Source organism: Salmo trutta, chromosome 36, assembly GCF_901001165.1.
Source record: "Salmo trutta chromosome 36, fSalTru1.1, whole genome shotgun sequence".
Taxonomy (NCBI): domain Eukaryota; kingdom Metazoa; phylum Chordata; class Actinopteri; order Salmoniformes; family Salmonidae; genus Salmo; species Salmo trutta.
Genome location: NC_042992.1, coordinates 23,624,518 through 23,646,600, shown reverse-complemented (window position 1 = coordinate 23,646,600; position 22,083 = coordinate 23,624,518). Strand labels below are relative to the sequence as shown.

Here is a 22,083-nt window from a genome sequence, read left to right as displayed (position 1 = left end):
GTACTTCAGCCAATGGAAAAAATATATATACATGCCCCACGATGTACTTGCCATTTCTAACCAGTAGGTGGTAGTAGAAACACCGACCGCACTACTTTTTCTTACTTAGGATGCATGAAACCAGTCAATCAAAAAAATGTATTCTTTATTATACCAATTGCACAATTTACATATTTGAACAAGGACACATTAACTTCTTTCATATCATCTGGATTTCTGCAAGGTAGTTGTAGTTAAAATATTTTAACAAAGGTCTTCATCATGCATTCACCACAAATAAAATATAGAATACCTGTGTATCCATAACCATAAGTGGATAGACATAAAAACCTATCAATAATTACACTGCTTTCTGGGGTCCATTCCACATTACATACAACAATTACACAGATATTATATTGCTTTCTTCAAAAGACAAGTAGAAAATCCATATCAGATGGACTTTAGACTCACAGGTCATATTCCTATGTCCAGGAGCCAAAACCTTGTTACGGCAGGAGGTTGCACCCAGGCCATATTGAGCCATAGTCCCCTTTGAGGTGAAAAGCCATGTTGGACAACATATGCTCCCAAGGGGTCCAAGAGGATTAAGTTACTCCTCATTGGGCAGAGAGTCTAGATAAGAGGCTTTTGTGTCATACAGAAGCTGGGTCTGGGTCTTGCTACATTCCTGGCAGAAAATATCCAACCAGTATCATTACAAGATCTGTAATCAATATAAGATTATTGATTCAAGACACACAGATCCCAAAGGACCACTTGACCGACCATCCATCCTGTACCCACAACCATCATCATCACCAAACTACTAACCCTTCGTTTGTCTCATAAGCGCCAAAACGCATATGAATATACTATACATGACTATGTACAGAGTCGGTGTATTCAAGGTGATCATATTGAGAATGTGTCGATCTCATTCCACAGAGGGCAGTATGTCTGTGGGTTCTCACCTCCCTTGTACTTGATTGATGAATTAAGGTCACTAATTAGTAAGGAACTCCCCTCACCTGGTTGTCTAAGTCTTAATTGAAAGAAGAAAAAAAAGCAGACACTCAGCCCTCCATGGAATGAGTTTGACTCCCCTGATCTTGAGCAAGGCACTGAGCAGAATCACTGATCTATACATCATGTTGCATCCCAAAATAACTACTCATTATGTGATGAAGATTAACGTAGCAGCGCCTTGCTCAGAGCGATCGAATGCACAGTATCTCCATCATCAAGCATCCTCCATCTCGACGAGGATTTCCAACGAGGATTCCTCCGGCTCATTCAAACTTCGCCGGAACAGCTGGGAGTGTTGCCATGACGACTCGCCCTCTCCTCCGGCTAGCTCCGCCTCCACGACCAACTCAGAGGATCCAGAAAGACCCGGAAGCAAATGCATCTCCCCGTCTGGGTGTTCAAAAACGTGACAAAACATTTAGCCATTGTTATGCAGGATAAAGAAGAAAAATATATAATTTAAGTGCACAAGCAAAGCAATGTGCGTTCACTGTCATACCTGATTATCAAATCATAATATATCAGTTTTTCATTTACAAATCACTAAGTATACAATTAGCACTTCAAGTCAATTTGAAAAAAGTCTTCCAACTTAATCGTAAAAGGGATGGGTCACATAAACCAGACAAATGTATCAATCATCCATCAACCTCCTGAGAACTCTGTGGTGTTCTGTCCAGACTGCAGACCCCAGCGGACGGTTCCAGAGTGAAACGTCTGGCTGCATGCTCTGACTGAGACGGTCTTAATCTTCATCCTTACAGGAGCACAGTCCAACTTCCAACTGATCTTCCCTGACGATGAGCCCTCTGTACGAGCTAGATATACCTGACAGGACGGAGCACATTTACCGACAGGAAAAAGACAGCATAAATATGGAAACATTTACAGTTGCGATACACACATCTTATAGAAGCAACATATCCAAAGTTAGGATATATTGATAAAGGCAACTTCTTTATTTTTGGTTCTGCAAAAAAGTAATGCCCTTGAATTAACGATGAAAGACTGACCAATATTAAAAAGACAGAAAAGCAACAAAGTATCCCATTGATGTGTCAATATAAGAACTAGATTGAATCAATAAGAGCATTGCATCTTGACGTTTATGATATCATGGATAAAAACGAACCATCTGCCAGTCACTCTCCAGCTTCCTGAAGACAGACTCTTTCCTCCACACAGTCTTGTCCCAGCCCTGGATGTCCTCACTGTCATTGGACACCCTGCAGTAGTGATCCTTGGTGGAGTTGTACCGCAGATGGAATAGTCTCCCACTCTTCTCCTTCTCAGTCGGAACAAACACAAACTCTGCTGCAGCAGCCTGGTTGAGAGAAACACAAATACATTCATTTAAAAAGATCCATTTCCCCCATTGGTCCCCAAGTTACAAGACAATTGTTCCTATCTGACTCAAAGGACCATTACAGTTATTAATAATAATAACAACGCCATTTAGCAGACACTTATCCAAAGCGACTACAGCCATGCATGCATACGTTTTCGTATCGGTGGTCCCAGTGGGTCCACAAAGATACAAGGAAGTAACAAGTTATTTGACTCTGTAACACAGCTGTATAGCTCACCGATGGGGTAGTCCCTGGTCCTGTTTCGCCGCGGGCATCCCTCCAGGCCAGGGATCCAGAGTTGCGTCCCCCCAGCTCGCCCTGTTTGGGTGTCTTAGGAGATATAAACTCCACCAGCTCCACTAGGAGTCTCTCTAACAGCTCCTTCTTCCTCTCAGAGCTCAGGGACTGCTGCCTCTGGACATGAATACAGAAAAGTGATGGGTGACTGAGCTCTACCCTCTACAGATGAACACACAGGAATGTTACCAGGCTCTGGGTAAAGTGACTGGTGCATCTATAGACAAACCCTGAACAACATGGATGAGGGGCTGCAGAATCTCTTGAGCTGACTGGCAAATTCAGGGCCATTAAGCCCCAAAAAAAATCTAGTTTAAAAAGTACATTTAATAAGCCTCCTTTTGAATACAGTTGCTTGTATGTTTACAATCTACCTCACCAGATGAGAGGTCCCTCTACACAAATTGCATAACATATATGCTCATAACGCGTGAAGCACTATACCCGTTTACACATATGTAGACACTGGTTTGGTGATGAATATGAGGTTAAAAAGTGGTGGAGGTCTGAGGATAACCTACCACAGCATTGAGCCCGTTGATGGTGTATAGCAGCCAGGGCTCCTGGACCTTGTTCCGTCTGGACAGGACCTCTGGGTGCTTACAGGAATACCTCCAGGTCACATCCACCACCTGCAACACAACACACTCCTAACATCCTGACAACTCTACAAGCCACAGCTAGAGACTTATTGACTCATTTGTTTCTGAAGTGTGTGTAATCAAGCTAAGCATGGTGAAGAGATTAGGTCAAGCATCTCTTCATACGTTAACAGATTGGGCCTAAGTGAATGCTCACTATTGCGTTGTGTTTGAACAAGGCATTTTTAGTGGGAAACACCAACTACTCTCTCTGGCACCTTCAAAGTGTACATTCTGTGTGAGAGTGAGTGTGTTCCTCACCTGGTCCTTTGAGAAAGCCAGAACGTAGTCTAGTTTCTTCCCCCAGCCAATCTCATAGAGCAAAGGTTTGTCACAGGCGTTCTCACAGGAGTCACAGTGCAGCCAGCGGTGCTGAGAGGCAGAGTACACCTCTGTCCACACGTGGTCTGGGACAGGACAAGGAACAGGAGAACATATTAACAACATATCTGCCATACAGTATTTGCAGAGATGCACAGTTAGAAATAGTTGAGAATAGGATAAACAGCCACGGAGCCAATTGCTCCATGTAGTCAATAAACCTCTCCAGTGATAGTAGCAGAGAATGGGAAAGCAGTCACACTAACACAGAACAGCAACATGTCGAGAGACCCCCTCCTGAACTAGTCTTAATTAGTAGAGCCTCCAGTAACAGATTCTGTGCTTTAACATGAATGAATGGTGTGTTACAGTACCTGTGCTGTCCCAGATATACCTGGCCTCCAGGTCCAGGGCTCTGCAGCACAGGGTGAAACAGTTGGCCCACTCCCCACAGCGCCCTCTCCTGGTTTCCAGCAGCTTCTCAGGGTTGTTGTACCTGAACACAGAGGAGAGTGATGTCTTAATATGTACCTTAGCAGATGTTTTTATCCAATGTGACATACAGTGCATACATTTTTAATTATAATCCCTGCAGGAATTGAACCCACGACCTTGGCATTGTTAGCGCCACGCTCCTACCAACTGGCCACGAGCTGGAACGTGGTCCTACATCTTTGAAACAGGTGGGATATATAATGATAGAGAAAACACTGACTCACTGAACCCACCTGGGGAACCTGGTAGAGTGGTTACAGGCCTGACAGTGATGGTTCTCTACCCTCTGGGCTCCCCAGCGAAGGTCCTCTGTAGAAGGGGCCAGTGGGCCTGAGGACTGGGTTGGACCCCCACAGTGGTTGCACGGCAGGCAGTCCACCCAGGAGAAGAACTCCCCTTTAAACCAGCGGAGCAGCTCCAGCACCAGTAGGTCCTCTTCACTCAGGTTGCAATCTGAAGACCGGAGAGAGACAGGAATAAGGTCAAAGCAAGGACAAATGTCTTTAAAGTTCATGGACATCCAGAAATACAATAAACATCAACTGTTTGATTACAAGCTCTGAAGAGTTTGCTCCTTTATTCATGCACCTTCTGTGTCGAGTGAGGTAGCAACAGTGTTCTTGTTGTCGTTTTAATTATTATTATGCCTATTGCAGCTAATATTGGTCAGCTTACTAAAACAAGGTAATGTCTCGTTAAACCAAATATAAGTGCTAAAATTACCCGCACGGCTGATCTCAATTGCAACTATCATTGGCCACTGATTTACCGCTCCCTAAAGCGGACGTAGAGGTTATCTTTTAGTCCTGATTGCGGCCCAAAAAATTTAAGACTATTTCGCCCTTTGGGCCCAGTTTTTCCAAAAGTTATTTATCTGGATTTTGCCTATCGGATAGTATAAAATCCATAGAATTAGAATGACTAGAACAGCCCATTGAAGTCAATGATTTGTCTGTTCTATTCATTCTATTTCTTTGCACCCTGGTGGGTATTATCATTAAAATTTCCCTTAGTCTAAATTTTTTTAAATCCATTTGACAATCATTCCGTACAACTGAAATAAAATATTTCCTCATTTACCACAGTAAATCTTCTGTGGTAATTTACCCTACATGTTGTATGAATGGAAAACTCATGTTGGTACCGCCTCAATTTTCACTTCCAATTTAATGTGATCCATTAAGTACAATTTGTCTTTAAAAAGTATAGTCATTTCTTATCAAGACCGCAGCGAAATATCTGCACTGTCAATATTTTTAATATATGTAACTAAATCATGAGATATATAATCTAGATTTTTTAAAAAGCTAATTAAAATGTTGTCTAATAAAATTATTTCAAATGGTACACATTATTTTGCCATTTAAGATAAACGTTAGAATGAAGTATAGGGTCTTGTTTTCTTATAATAAGTATTTTACATTCAGCCTTACGACTTCCGATCCTCCTGAGAAGTCGTTATTTCATTGGGGGAGGGAATAGAGAACCTACACAATGCAGCTGTCCTGCATCAATGTAAGATCCAGGGATGCAAACTGCTGAGGGCCCAAAAAGGTGACACCTTTTTTTCTTTTTACACTGAAACATGCAACACCAAAAATCCCTGCTAGGGGGAAATGCAGGTTTTAACTAATTAAACAGCAAAGAATATGATCTACATGATCAGTCTCTGTGTGTAAAATAAAAAGTGGTTAATGTGAACCTAACTCATAGCTAAAAAATGTAAAGAAAGCAAACCAATGTTATTTGTTGCCTGGACTTTACTGCAAATTACAGTTAGCCATGAGAGCCTTTATAATAGAATGCGTGTGCGTGTGACCACACGCATCTAAATATTGCACTTGGGGAAAAAACATCTTAAAGTAGAACGAAACACAGAGGCATTCTATTTTTGCTCTATTATAGTGGCCACTATAGTAGACATCTATCAAGTGCACAAGGCTACATGTGTGCAAAAATAACATTCACTGAGTAATAAAAAAAGTCTAATCCCCCTCACTCACACGTGTTACTGTCAAGTTCAACACAACAAAAGCAATATATTTGGGCTACACTGCACATTATTACATTGTACACTTTCTGCCTGTGGACATCTGTTCTACAATGTGCCAGCAGAGCATGATACCCTTTGTTAGCATAATTGATCTCTTTCAGGCAGAGAGTACACCTGGCATAGCCCTTTTATCCACTGTATTGAAAAAGTGATAATGAGGGAAAGTGTGTGGTGTTCCTTTCACCTCTATCCAGCTTAAGCCAGGCCCAGCTACACTTGATCCCTGTATCCACTAGTTTAACAAGCAACGCCTCATTTTCACCTAATTCTCTCATTCTGAAAATTAACCACATACCGTAGAGGGAAAACATTTGTTCACAGATAGTAGCTAGTTCATTAGCTAGATAACATTTCACACAGATTGTCAGGGTCCAGTAAGCAACTAACACGTTATAATTTGAGGAATGACAAGAACTCGTATAACGTTACCAGTTAATACTACAACGAATTGGTTAGGTTACTAACGTTAGCTCATCTGATGTTGTAAAGTCAGCTACATTTTTCACACCATAAACTCAATTATTTGATCATTTAAGTTGGCTAATGTTGCTCAACATTTCTCTGGCTAGCTAACAGAGAATTTGATCCAGCTAGTAAGATACTTAATGCTAACAATACTTCCACCACACTTTCTCCCTCACCTCAAACTTTCCAAATGCCAGTTGTTTTTCTGTTACAGCTCATGAAGTACGTTTCATCACCTTCTCACCCCAGTCTCCGTGGTCAGGCTTCTCACCCCAGTCTCCGTGGTCAGGCTTCTCACCCCAGTCTCTGTGGTCAGGCTTCTCACCCCAGTCTCTGTGGTCAGGCTTCTCACCCCAGTCTCTGTGGTCAGGCTTCTCACCCCAGTCTCTGTGGTCAGGCTTCTCACCCCAGTCTCTGTGGTCAGGCTTCTCACCCCAGTCTCCGTGGTCAGGCTTCTCACCCCAGTCTCCGTGGTCAGGCTTCTCACCCCAGTCTCCGTGGTCAGGCTTCTCACCCCAGTCTCCGTGGTCAGGCTTCTCACCCCAGTCTCCGTGGTCAGGCTTCTCACCCCAGTCTCCGTGGTCAGGCTTCTCACCCCAGTCTCCGTGGTCAGGCTTCTCACCCCAGTCTCCGTGGTCAGGCTTCTCACCCCAGTCTCCGTGGTCAGGCTTCTCACCCCAGTCTCCGTGGTCAGGCTTCTCACCCCAGTCTCCGTGGTCAGGCTTCTCACCCCAGTCTCCGTGGTCAGGCTTCTCACCCCAGTCTCCGTGGTCAGGCTTCTCACCTCAGTCTCCGTGGTCAGGCTTCTCACCTCAGTCTCCGTGGTCAGGCTTCTCACCTCAGTCTCCGTGGTCAGGCTTCTCACCTCAGTCTCTGTGGTCAGGCTTCTCACCCATCTCTTCATTATCATTCAGGGGACACGCTGCTGTAAGTTAACTGGCAAACTGCCTTTCCACTCTCTGATGTCTTTCCAGAGCGTGCACCGATGCTGTTGTAACTAGCAAATTGGTTGCCTCTTCTCTCACGTGCTGCATTCTGTTACATGAACGATTGGCTAAGCCTTGGATACAGCCAGTATTGGTCCAAACGCGTATCACTCGTTCACATACAGCCAGTATTGGTCCAAACGCGTATCACTCATTCACATACAGCCAGTATTGCTCCAAACGCGTATCACTCGTTCACATACAGCCAGTAGTCAGCCAGAGCCCTCCCACCCCCAAACTTCTCATTGGATCTACACGAATCATGTTGGGCACCTATTTTGGGTCCAAAACGGCAAATTTCACCAAAAGGTGACTAGTTTGCACCCCTGAAGATCAGCCAAATCACTGGTTTATTGTTGTGAGTTTTTCATTGCAATCAAGCTTCTTTTAGCACTCAGTATCGTTTTAAGAAAAACTGTACCAACACGGTGCACTATGTGAAGTTCAACATATTTGTTGCAATCCACCCAGTGTTTATAAAGCACAGTAGAACTGGTTTAGCCAGAATTAATCTCATCTGCCAACCGACAATAGCAATTGAGACTGAGAACGAGGTTAAACGTGAATAGGAACTCTGAACTATGGGGTTGGTGTTACCTGGATCGGCCTGCTTGGCCTGCTGTAGTTTCTCCTTGGCTGTGGTGGTCAGCTGCTGGTGTGGTATAACACCTAAAGCTTTCTGCTGTAGCTCTGAGTTCTCATACTCCATCACATGCTGGAAGTTAGACTGGAGGGTGGTCAGGAAGATCATACTGCTTTCCTGATGAACAGAAACAGAGGGAGGGAGATAGATTAAAAGGGAGAGGGGGGGTGTGAGAGATGAGAGTTCAATTGAAGGGATGCAATTGTTTACTGACAAAGAAAATTAAGAAAATATATGTAGTTCTGTCCTTGAGCTGTTCTTGTCTAATGATGTTCAGTATTATGTCATTCTGTATTATGTTTCATGTTTTGTTTGGACCCCAGGAAGAGTAGCTGCTGCTTTTGCAACAGCTAATGGGGATCCTAATAAAATACAAATAAAAAAATACAAATGTGTATCAGGGAGAATTTATCACACAAGACTGAAGCTTTACTAAGGAGGGTGCTTGTGTAGGGGTTTGTCTAGCTGGCAGGCTGGCAGTAACAGGTGGACCCTGGGCTGCTGCCGATGCTGGAGCTGAGGTTAGGGCTGTGACACTTGCTGTCACAGGAGACTGTTGGGAATGCCCCACACCCAGTCTCTGATCCCGTTCTGCAGCGATGGACTCCCGGATTCTCCTCAGCTGGTCCACAGAGGCAGACTTGGGGAACACCAGGTGAGTTTCAGCCTGAGGAGAAATGGAGACAGATAAAAAATCATCCCAAAAGACAATCATCTAGGCTTCTGGCATGTTTACTTATGTAGAACGTTTCAAAGGCAGTCATGCATACATCTTTCCTGACATTTCAATGACATTCAATCAGTGTGTTTTTAGAATAAGGATGACAACAGTAGCCTACCTCCTCAAAGCCCATCTCAAAGAGGCACTCCACTGCCCCTCTGATAGGAAGGAGTTTGGTGGAAAATGTAGGGTTCCCTATTCGAATAGACCTGTATTTGCCTTCATTGGGATTCCTGCAAGGACATAAACAAATATCTTAGCTAGTGAAAATGTATTGGATGCAGTGCCTTGCAAAAGTATTCAGACCCCGTAGATTTCTTAATTTTTTGTGATGCAAAGTGGGATTAAAATGGATTTAACTGTAATTTGTCAATCCACACAAAATACTCTTGTCAGTGGAAGAAAAACAATTTAAGATGATTTAAAATGATGAATTTTGTATTTGTTGCATAAGTATTCAGCCTTTTGTTTAGGCAAGCCTAAATTGGCCCAGGAATACAATTTGGCTGAACAAATCTACTATGTCAGTGTGAAATAATACAGGTTGACATTTTTGAATGACTAACCCTTCCTCTGTCCCCCATACATACAACATCTGTCAGGTCCCTCAGTCAAGTATTGAATTTAACTACAAAGACCAGGGAGCTTTTCGAAAGCCTCATAAAGAAGGGCAGTGATTGGTAGATGGGTAATAATAACAAATCAGGGCCTCCTGAGCGCCGCAGTGGTCTAAGGCACTACATCGCAGTTGCTAGCTGTGTCCCTAGAGATCCTGGTTTGAGTTCAGTCTCTGTCGTAGCTGGCCGCGACCGGGAGACCCATGGGGCTGCACACAATTGGCCTAGTGTCATCCGGGTCAGGGGAGGGTTTGGCCGGCAGGGATGTCCTTGTCCCACCGCGCTCTAGCGACTCCTGTGGCCGGCCGGGCGCATGCACGTCAACAGGTGTATGGCGACTCCGCCGACATGTTGGTGTGGCTGGCTTCCGGGTTAAGCGGACATTGTGTCAAGAAACAGTGCGGCTTGGTTGGGTCGTGATTCGGAGGACACATGGCTCTCGACCTTCGCCTCTCCCGAGTTCGTACGGGAGTTGCAGCGATGAGACAAGACTAACTACCAATTGGATACCACGAAATCCCAGGGAGAAAAAGGGGTACTTTTTTTTTTTTAACAAATCAGACATTGAATATCTCTAAGCATGGTCAAGATAATAATTATGCTTTTGTTTATGTATTCAACCACCCAGACACAGCAAAGATAGTTGTCCTTCTGAACTGAGCTGCAGGACAGGAATGAAACTGCTCAGGGATGTTACCATGGGCTCCCGAGTGGCACAGCGGTCTAAGGCACTGCCTCTCAGTGCTAGAGGCATCACTACAGACACCCTGGTTTGATTCCAGGCTGTATCACAACCGGCCGTGATTGGGAGTCCCATAGGGCGGCGCACAATTGGCCCAGAGTCGGCCAGGGTAGGCAGTCATTGTTCTCATCTGACTTGCCTAGTTAAATGAAGGTTAAATTAACAAAATACCATGAGGCCATTCTTGATTTTAAAATGGCTAGAGTTCAATGGCTGTGATGGGAGAAAAATTAGGGTGGAACAACATTGTAGGAACTCCACAATAATAACCTAAATGACAGAGTGAAAATAATAGAAATATAAAGAAGAATATAAATATTCCAAAACATGCATCTTGTATGCAACAAGGCACTAAAGTAATACTACAACAAAAAACACAGCAAAGGAATACATAATTTGCCTAAATGTAAAGCCTTATGTTTGGGGCAAATCCAACACATCATTGAGTAACTGCCTCCTTATTTTCAAGCATGGTGGTGGCTGCATCATGGTATGGGTATGCTAGACATTGGCAAATAATGGGGAGTTTTTCCAGAATAAAAAGAAATGTGATTGATCTAAGCACAAGCAAAATGCTAGAGGAAAACCTGCTTCAGTCAGTCTGCCATACACCAGTCACTGGGAGAGGAATTCACCTTTCAGCAGGACAACCTACAATACAAGGCCAAATCTACACTGGAGTTGCTTACCAAGAAGCTAGTGAACGTTCTGGAGTGGCCAAGTTACAGTTTTGACAAATCTGCTTTAAAATCTATGACATGACAATTGCTGTGTAGCCATGATCCCACAACAGCTTGACAGACCTTGAATAATTTAGAAAATAATAAAAATGGGCCAATATTGCACAATCCAGGTGTGCAAAGCGAGTAGAGATATACCCAAAAAGACTCAAGACAACTCCCATAAAGCTGCAATATGTAACTTTTTGGAGGACCGACCAAATTAACATAGAAATTAGTTATAGATCTGTCACTCATTGAAAGCAAGACTAAGAAGTGGTAGATCTGTTTTAATGGCGCTATTTCTATGCTCGCAAAATAAATTGTATCTCACACACACCGCTGGCGTCGCAAAAATAAAAGTACACATATGTTATTCAACCATTGCACCCACACTGCTCGCGCGCGCCAACAAGTGTCTGCGTTGCCAAGCGCTAAAATAGAAGTCAGTTCTATTTATGACGAAGTCCTGCCTCTCCCATCACCTCATTGGTTTATAGAAGAAGATACCCACGTGACCTTGTGCATTTCAGGTAAAACTAAACATTTATATCCCAGGACAAATTAGCTAGTAACAGCAAGCTAGCTAAATAGGACAAATAAGCTAGCAACTGCAAGCTAGCTAGCTAAATTGCCATAAATGTTTAATGCTTTTGACTTGTCCCCAAATTACTATAATTGGTTCAGAGTTTTTGATATTTCAACCTGCGTGTCGTGATCGCTAATTTGTCCTATTTTGCTAGCTTGCTGTTGCTAGCTAATTTGTCCTTGGATATAAATGTTGAGTTGTTATTTTACCTGAAATGCACAAGGTCCTCTACCCTAAACAATTAATCCACACAAAACGGCCAACATGGTCATTTCTCCTCTTTGCAGGCTTTTTCTTCTTCGGACTTTATATGGCGATTGGCATCTAACTTTCATAGTATTACCACAACGACCGACCTCAGTTCATCTTTCAATCACCCAAGTGGGTATAACCAATAAGGAAATGGGAGAGGCAGGACTTGCACAAGTGTCACAAATAGAACTGACTTCTATTTTAGCGCTTGGCAACGCAGACGCTCATTTATTTTGCAACGCTTGCGCACGCGATGGGAGCGGTGTGGTCAGTATTTTACTTTCGGTTTTGTACACTAGCTTAAATAAAGCAGAAAATACAATATTTTTGGTTATTGCAAATATATTTCACAGCGGTTTAGAGATGGTACAATGATTATCTACACTATACATTGACAAAACAAACTGAAATTAGGCGAACAATTTTAATTTTAGCAACAAGGAAATGGAGGAGCAATTTCTGCATTTTGCAGCTACCCAAGAAGACAGCTGTAATCTATGCTAAAGGTTTTTCTAACATGTTGATTTAGGGAGCTGAATACGACTTAGTTATTACATTTTATTAATCATTAAAAAAAAATGAAATCCACTTAGACATAAGTATTGTGTAGATGACAATTATTCTTTCAATTTAAAAATAAATTGTGTTGAAATCCAACAGGCAAGGGGTCTGAATATTTTTGCAAGGCATTGTATGTTATGTCGGTATAAAGAACAGGCAGGTATTTTAGTTCCTTGGAGCAATTTTCATACGTTGCTCAGCAGCTGCATGAGATAAAGTTGAACTACTGATTTGTTACAATCGTTTCCGAGAGGAAAATAAAGGCCGTTACAATGTAAAAAGCGCTCGCGACTTAAGCGGCTGACAGCTTTGCCCGTTTCAGTAGCTTGTTGTCGCCTCATATTTCCATTTTCTTTTCAACAAGATGACACTGCATAATGTCTAGCTATGAGCTAAAGAATCTAAGCTAGTTAGTAAGGAAGCTAGCATCATAAGCTAACTAGCAAAGTTAGCTAGGCAATATTTTCCGTTTACATTCAAGCACACATACATTATTACCTAAGAATGTTGTCGGCATAGGTGATCAACAATTTCGCGACGTCTAGAAAGACTTCATTCGAATTTTCGCATAATGTTGTGAATCCTTGAGACCCAGCCATGTCCTCTCTGCTACAACCTTCACTGGAAGTATTTCACTCACTAGGGTAGCTAGCTATATGAACGACGATTTCATTGCTGCTAGCAACCTCAAGTAAATAATTGTTGATCACCCAAGTAAATAATCCAAATAGCTGCCATTGCAATGCCTGAACAAATCACGCCTATTAAAAATTAAAACTATTCCAAAATCTATGTATAATACGGTAATGACATCCATAAATCAATATTTCCTAAATGTATACATTAATTGAGATTGTTCTGTTGTATATAAATTGTAATCTACACTTCTATGTTCAATGTATGGTATCAGGCAATACGATAGTATCCCCGTTGAATGAACTCACTTGCTTGGATGCCAGTGTGTGAGCGAGACACATTTGACATTTGCAGAGGATTTCAGAGGTATCATGACATAATATATCATCGCTTTCACGTCGTAAGTGACAAATAGATGATTCAGGGAGATGTATTTCGTAATTGGACAAATTAGAACGCTAATAGCCTGTTATGTTGTCGTGTTGGTGAGGGCTCAGTCATTGACAGCCTGGGTCCAGGGACACAGATGGAGCAGTAAGGATATGATACCGAGGTAAAGTTGGTTTTATATTCACACATTCAGACTTTCAACAGACATTCATCAGACATTTGCCAAAAGCTATTTAAAATACCAAATTAATTGATTGTCACAGAAACATAAAACTAGATATGGTTTATTCTATAAATGTCTAGTATAGTTTTACAACCTTTGTTTTTAGGAACAATTCCAGTTTTGACTTGATAGAAATACATAAAATCTATCAAATGCCATTTAAAACTATATAAATCAATAACTAATTTACCGTTTGTCACAGAAATATCAAACTAGGTATTATTTATTCTATAAATGTCTAGCATACATTTACAACCTTTGTTTTGAGGGAAAAAATCCTGTTTTGATTTGATAGAGGGCATGTAGTCAACGTTCTAACGAGTTTGTTATACCCTATTAGAAGGGGCCTAGCAGAAAATTCTGCATCTTCAGTAATATTAAATTAGATTACAGGAAAAAACTACGAGATGAAGGGGTCAGGCCTGACTAACAAAGAAGACAGGTGGATGGATCAAGAGGACCAGGATGGACATTCCACAGTGGAGATAAAGAAAACTAAGAGTGAACCATAACATATGTATATACTGTATATAGCTAGCATGGGTATTGAAAGATACCAGAGGGTGGATAACAAAAAAAGCATTAATATAAGAAGTAGACGGTACATGTTTGGTTTTTGGGCTAAATGTGTACATTATGATTTGCCTCTGAACTGTATGTGAACCCCTCTGCAATCTACTGGCACTAACTATTAAAAACTAGGACTTCAACCAGGCTGTCCCTATGCTATTTGCTCTCTTCCTCTCTTAAACTGCTAGCATAAAGCCTACTTGAAAATGTGTTTTTTTTCAGAAAAGATCATGACAAATAAGATCAGCTGGCCCAAATCAGCTCTACATAATTCAGCAGGGAGGTGTGCAACTACCACACATTATACCAGTGTAGAAACTACCACACATTATACCAGTGTAGAAACTACCACACATTATACCAGTGTAGAAACTACCACACATTATACCAGTGTAGAAACTACCACACATTATACCAGTGTAGAAACTACCACACATTATACCAGTGTAGAAACTACCACACATTATACCAGTGTAGAAACTACCACACATTATACCAGTGTAGAAACTACCACACATTATACCAGTGGAGAAACTACCACACATTATACCAGTGGAGAAACTACCACACATTATACCAGTGGAGAAACTACCACACATTATACCAGTGTAGAAACTACCACACATTATACCAGTGTAGAAACTACCACACATTATACCAGTGTAGAAACTACCACACATTATACCAGTGTAGAAACTACCACACATTATACCAGTGGAGAAACTACCACACATTATACCAGTGTAGAAACTACCACACATTATACCAGTGTAGAAACTACCACACATTATACCAGTGTAGAAACTACGTCACCTACATAGGTATTACCATATCCCTTTCAATTCATATTCCTTGCAGAAAGAACTATTTGGAAACCTTTTAAAAGGTCCACAAAGACAGTGGTCTTAGAAGGGTATTTATACTTTAAAATACATATTTTATGTGAATGAATGTGGATGAAAGAATTCTGCCAGTGTTTTAATGTCCTAGTTTCATCTTTTTTTATTTACCTCCAACTCTATATATCCAAGTGAGCCTATGAGGACCTTGGGGATCAGATTTACCATTATACTCATTGATCTAACATATAACAGACAGACACTGCTCAAAAGGAGTTATTTGTGATATCTACGCTCAGCTGCCACTTTATTAGTTCACCCTATTCACGAAAATAAATTGCTCCTACATACACCAAGTCCCGTGGTCTTGGCTTGCTAGACACTAAAGCATGCAGAGAAGTATTATGGTATTTTGTTACTGTTTGTTTGAACTTTAGAATGTACAATATGACAGCACATTCTGTGATGGTCTTTTGTAACTCAGAAAAGTTCCATAAGTGTTTTTTAATAATTCCAACACTTCTTTAATAATTCCAACTTGAACAGTGTATCTTCTTTCCCAGTTGCATCAACAGTTTTGAATTCACGCTGTTCCAGGTGCAAAGGGGGTTGTACTTAATAAAGTGACCACTGAATCTATAGACTTTCCAGAATGTGTTCTCGGGAATACCCGGGGTATTAAACATTTGGCTGTAAGTGTTGAACAGTTTAATCTATTACCTCAGGAAAATAGCCTGAAAAAGGAAATACTCATACTGGAAAATATATTTTGGGAGGTTTAATGTACTTTGATGTACATACTGTTGTTATTGTAATTAATGTTACATATATTTCTAAATCCCATATGGTGATCTCATGGAACTTTGCTATTTTTATGTCTTGGCCACTAGGAGGAGGTGTTATTTTTATTCTGCATTAGGCTAACAGGAAATACAGAAAAAAGAAGAGAAATTCTCAGACTTCTCAGACAGTAGCTTACAACAAGGTTGACTAGGTGTTTTCGAGGTAAACTTTTGGCTCCAATGTGTCGTGTAAAGCAGAAAGACGATCTTTGAGGAACCCTTTGCTACAGGGCGTGGGAAGGGGGTAAAGCCCAGACAGTGAGAGAACAATGTAGTATGTAACTGTGAGGGACAGATTTTGTCTTTGAAGCACAACCTTTAGAACTATGGGTTCCAGAAAGCATATTTAAATGTGTCATTAAATGTGTCAACAATGCATAAAAATGTGGTCCTCATTTTTTCCAGTCTTCAATGTGACAAGACTGCTCAATGTGTGTTTTGCATCATCCAGAGAACTGATGATGATGATGATCAGACCAACTGGGTTTGTCTTGGTGTAATATAACAGTAGGCTATGAAAACTCATGTAGTTTCATCCTTCAAGACATTTAGAAGTATGAAACTTTGTCTTGAAACTTTTTAATCAGGGTTATCCTTGTGTTATTGCTCTATTATCATGACTCTATTGTATTATTCTACTGTGAGAGATACCAGATACATACAACGACAGAAATTCACTGAAATAGGTACACATATTGTATCTGGCACAAGTGACGATTAAACTGATTTGGATTTCAAAGACTGCCATTATTGTAATGTTTGATATTACAACATTGATGTGAGATACCTTTTTTATCAACGCAAACATTTTTTGCAAATGTATGCCTTTATTACTATCTGATTTATATTGACTGAATACTCAACGATGATTAACACCTCAGTTATGTGTGCTTCTGTCAGGGCTGTGGTCAAATGCATATCATTTAGTCAATTTAGAAATTGAACAAAAATCCAATTCAATTTGAAAATGGTCCTAATTGCAAAAGTATGTAACATAATTTGGGTATTCCAGAACTATAATTTACATGTAAATAAACAAAACCCTGTTTTATGTTTTTAATACTATAGATAGATTGCTCTATGTGCCAGAGATGGTACCATTCAGCTTGTCTGGGGATGACAAAGAAGGACTTCAACAAAGCCAAAATAGAAAATGATTGGAAGGGGCCTCTTTACTGTTAAATTAGAGACGTATAAATAAATGACTTGTGTATTGTAACTACTTTAAAATGTGGAACTGTTGCACTAAAAATGCAAACATTGATTTGGCATACAATTTAAGATTGTAAACATTATATAACTTTATGTAAACATTGTACAACTTCATATAGAACAAATTACACTTGAAATTAACATTTATTTAAAGTTATTGCAAATAAATGCATATTTTCACTTTTCTGAGACAATCACTGAATTAGATTTCTTCATCTTTAAATGCAATATTTGAGATTTTATGTATTTCTATCAAATCAAAACTGGAATTTCTACACAAATCAAAGGTTGTAAAAGTATTCTAGACATTTATAGAATAAATCATACCAAGTTTGATGATTCTGTCATAATCAGTGAAAACGTTATTGATTTATATAGCTTTAAATTGCATTTTATAGATGTTATGCATTTCTATCATGTCAAAACTGGAATCTTTACTCAAAACAAAGGTTGTAAAAGTATGCTAGACATTTATATAATAAATCATATCTAGTTTGATGATTCTGTGACAAACAGTGAATTAGTTATTGATTTATACAGCTTTAAATTGCATTTAAAAGATTATGTATTTCCATCAAATCAAAACTGGATTTTCTTTATTCAAAACAAAGGTTGTAAATGTGTGCTAGACATTTATAGAATAATCCATATCTATTTTTATGTTTCTGTGACAATCAATTAATTAGTTATTGATTTTTTGGCGAATGTTGAAAGTTTGATGAATGTCTGTTGAATGTCTGAATATAAAACCAACTTTACCTTGGTGGATATGATAGCATTTGTACTACCTACATACCGTACTGTATTGACGCGATTGGTGGTAGGTATGAGTCAAGAATGAGTTATACTGCTAAACTGTTTATTGTAGTTTTTTTCTATTCCACAGAGATAGCAGAGAAACAAAACAACATCATGTCTTCATCGTGTAGGCCAAAGCTGCTGTTGTACTTGGCATCACATCACCACCAGAACACTTCTCAACAAGAGCACTTGTATTTGTTCAATGAGTCCCAATCTGAGACACTACACCTGTGGGAAGAATCCATCCAGGAGGAGAGTAGCAATCACTGGAATAGCACTTGTCTCTCCTCGGCACAGGGACTACTCTACCCTGGAACCAGCTGATTAGCAGTGCCAGTGAGATTGTCGCCCTTCACTCTGAGACGTATAAGACAGTCCCCTGTAAAGTGGCAGCCCTGGTGCCCCGAGGGTATGGAGAGGCCCAGTTCAAGGACGAGAGATTCGCCATGCGCAGGGAGATCAACAGTATGTCACTGTCATGGCTCTCGGTGCCGCACAGCTGGCACTGGAGGATTCTGGGTGGTCAGGCTGATTGAGGTAGTATGTACATGTAGATATGGTTAAAGTGACTATCCATATATGATGAACAGAGAGTAGCAGTAGCGTAAAGAGGGGTTGGCGGGTGGTGGGTGGCGGAACACAATGCAGATAGCCCGGTTAGCCAATGTGCGGGAGCACTGGTTGGTCGGCCCAATTGAGGTAGTATGTACATGAATGTGTAGTTAAAGTGACTATGCATATATGATAAACAGAGAGTAGCAACAGCGTAAAAAGAGGAGTTGGAGTGGGGGTTGGGGTGCACACAATTAAAATAGTCCGGGTAGCCATTTGATTACCTGTTCAGGAGTCTTATGGCTTGGGGGTAAAAACTGTTGAGAAGCATTTTTGTCCTAGACTTGGCACTCCGGTACCGCTTGCCATGCGGTAGTAGAGAGAACAGTCTATGACTGGGGTGGCTGGGGTCTTTGACAATTTTTAGGGCCTTCCTCTGACACCGCCTGGTGTAGAGGTCCTGGATGGCAGGCAGCTTAGCCCCAGTGATGTACTGGGCCGTACGCACTACCCTCTGTAGGGTCAGAGGCGGTCAGAGGCCGAGCAATTGCCGTACCAGGCAGTAATGCAACCAGTCAGGATGCTGCAGCTGTAGAACCTTTTGAGGATCTCAGGACCCATGCCAAATCTTTTTAGTTTCCTGAGAGGGAATAGGCTTTGTCGTGCCCTCTTCACGACTGTCTTGGTGTGTTTGGACCATTCTAGTTTGTTGTTGATGTGGACACCAAGGAACTTGAAGCTTTCAACCTGCTCCACTACAGCCCCGTCGATGAGAATGGGGGCATGCTCGGTCCTCCTTTTCCTGTAGTCCACAATCATCTCCTTAGTCTTGGCTACGTTGAGGGATAGGTTGTTATTCTGGCACCACCCGGCCAGGTCTCTGACCTCCTCCCTATAGTCTGTCTCGTCGTTGTCGGTGATTAGGTCATCTGCAAACTTAATGATGGTGTTGGAGTCGTGCCTGGCCATGCAGTCGTGGGTGAACAGGGAGTACAGGAGGGGACTGAGCACGCACCCCTTGGGAGCTCCAGTGTTGAGGATCAGCGTGGCAGATGTGTTGCTACCTACCCTCACCACCTGGGGGCGGCCCGTCAGGAAGTCCAGGATCCAGTTTCAGAGAGAGGTGTTTAGTCCCAGGATCCTTAGCTTAGTGATGAGCTTTGAGGGTACTATGGTGTTGAACGTTGAGCTGTAGTCAATGAATAGCATTCTCACATAAGTGTTCCTTTTGTCCCGGTGGGAAAGGGCAGTGAGGAGTGCAATAGAGATTGCGTCATCTGTGGATCTGTTTGGGCGGTATGCCAATTGGAGTGGGTTTAGGGTTTCTGGAGTAATGGTGTTGATGTGAGCCATTACTAACCTTTCAAAGCATTTCATGGCTACGGACGTGAGTGCTACGGGTCTGTAGTCATTTAGGCAGGTTGCCTTTGTGTTGTTGGGCACAGGGACTATGGTGGTCTGCTTGAAACATGTTGGTATTACAGACTCAATCAGGGACATGTTGAAAATGTCAGTGAAGACACCTGCCAGTTGGTCAGCACATGCCCGGAGCACACGTCCTGGTAATCCGTCTGGCCCCGCAGCTTTGTGTATGTTGACCTGTTTAAAGGTCTTACTCACGTCGGCTATGGAGAGCGTGATCACACAGTCGTCCGGAACAGCTGATGCTCTCATGCATGCCTCAGTGTTGCTTGCCTCAGTGTTGCTTGCCTCGAAGCGAGCATAGAAGTGATTTAGCTCGTCTGGTAGGCTCGTGTCACTAGGCAGCTCACGGCTGTGCTTCCCTTTGTCGTCTGAATGTGTCCTATTTGCAGAGGAGGGTTGAAAACTTGGGATTAAATAAGAACAGTCTGCAAATAAAACACCAATTTCCATTTCGATGGATGGATGGATTTAATAAAAGTTGTATTCTAGGTCAGCCCCTTCTTTGTGCCTCGTATCCTGGTCAACATGGCTGTAGGTCACGTCAGCATTAAGCACAAACTAAAAGGCCCCAAACACGCCGTGTCCACCGCCTGCACAACTGGAGACCATGCCCTCAGTGACGCAGCCAGGTTCATTGCCCACGGAGACGCTGTCGCCATGGTAGCGGGTGGGACAGAAGCCTGTGTGGGACCTCTGTCAATCGCGGGGTTTGCGAGGGAAAGGTAAATCTTGAAGAACACCGGATATTTGTTTTTTTGTGTTATTGTTGTTGTTAGTATACATCTAGTCTGTCCTTTTTATAAATGTTTACATATGTATTAAGATATGCCTACGCCATTTGTATGTTCATGGATTTCAGTTTGTATTGACTGCTATGTGGGTGTAATTCAACTTTTACATTTACTTGAAGGGCTTTGGGTACCCATTGGAATGACCAGCCCAGGCTGGCATCACAGCCCTTAGGGAGAGAGGGATGTGTTTGTGATGGGCGAAGGGTCTGCGGTGGTGTTCCTGGAGGAGTGGGAGCATGCTGTGAGGAGGGGGGCCAGGGTGTATGCTGAGGTGCTGGGGTACGGCCTGTCAGGGGACGCCAGCCACATCACAGCCCCCACTGCTGATGGAGACGGAGCCATCAGGTAATAGTCATGGATGGGGTTTATAGCACTCTTTCACCAGGTGTAGCCAGTACCATTATCAATATCTATCAACTTGGACCATGACATAAAAAATTTAAACAATTCAGAATTTTTTTATGAAATGGTGAAAATATTTGAAGTCATGACATTTTTACAGTCCACTTTCATTCTCCTGTTCTTCTTCCAGGTGCATGTCTGCAGCGCTCCGAGACACTGGTGTGGAACCAGCCCATGTGACGTATGTGAACGCACATGCCACCTCTACACCACTATTCTGCAGAGAACACTGCCATCAAGAGACTGTTCCAGCAGCACGCCGCCACCCTGGCTGTCTCCTCCACTAAAGGGGCCACGGGGCATCTCCTGGGGGCTGCCGGGGCCCTAGAGGCAGCCTTCACTGCTCTGGTCTGCTACCTTAGCACTTTGCCACCCTCCCTCAACCTGGATTTCACTGAGCCAGAGTTTGACCTGAACTATGTGCCCTGCACTGCATAGCAGTGGAAGACAGAGGGCAGACGGGTAGCTCTCAAACTCATTTGGGTTTGGGGAGACTCATGTGTCGCTGTGTCTCACCAGTGTCTGAAAAGCTTGTCTGAAGGATTCACTTCTTACTGGTTTTGTATGGGATTTGATTTCGCAACAGATCCTTTATAGATTCCTAGTATTTCACTTTCAAAATGTTCTCAATATTATATTGGGACATGTAACAGTAAATCATTTGCATGAAATTATGATCGATGGTTGCATTTTGTTCATTAAAATACAGATATACTTTGTGTACTTCAATACCAGTAGTATATATATTTATCACCAGCAGGTGGCAGTGTCTCACATGGAGACTACACTGGAGAGGCTATGGGTTTATTACCTTTTATATTTAGACAGTCTATACAGGAAGTTCAGCTCCATCTCAGAGCCTATTGTAATAGAAGAATGTGTCCCAGCCCAGTAATGAGCAATTGGTTAGTCATAAAGTGTAATTTCCCAAGGCTTCCTGG

At 42.0% G+C, this 22,083-nt stretch overlaps 1 protein-coding gene and 1 pseudogene across 1 annotated transcript; one reads left to right on the top strand and one right to left on the bottom strand.

The window, feature by feature from the left end:
* Nucleotides 1–124: 124 nt before the first annotated feature.
* Nucleotides 125–13,148, bottom strand: ngly1 (N-glycanase 1). Its single transcript, XM_029735123.1, has 12 exons — nucleotides 12,958–13,148; nucleotides 9,098–9,212; nucleotides 8,692–8,925; nucleotides 8,213–8,375; nucleotides 4,345–4,564; nucleotides 3,991–4,112; nucleotides 3,557–3,702; nucleotides 3,176–3,286; nucleotides 2,595–2,771; nucleotides 2,141–2,332; nucleotides 1,659–1,836; nucleotides 125–1,398 (listed from the first exon to the last, which is right to left on the bottom strand). The coding sequence occupies exons 1-12, from the start codon at nucleotides 13,056–13,058 to the stop codon at nucleotides 1,223–1,225; spliced, it is 1,935 nt and encodes a 644-aa protein (XP_029590983.1). The 5' UTR covers nucleotides 13,059–13,148; the 3' UTR covers nucleotides 125–1,222.
* Nucleotides 13,149–13,354: 206 nt separating this feature from the next.
* On the top strand, nucleotides 13,355–21,871 carry LOC115175686 (3-oxoacyl-[acyl-carrier-protein] synthase, mitochondrial-like; annotated as a pseudogene).
* Nucleotides 21,872–22,083: the final 212 nt, after the last annotated feature.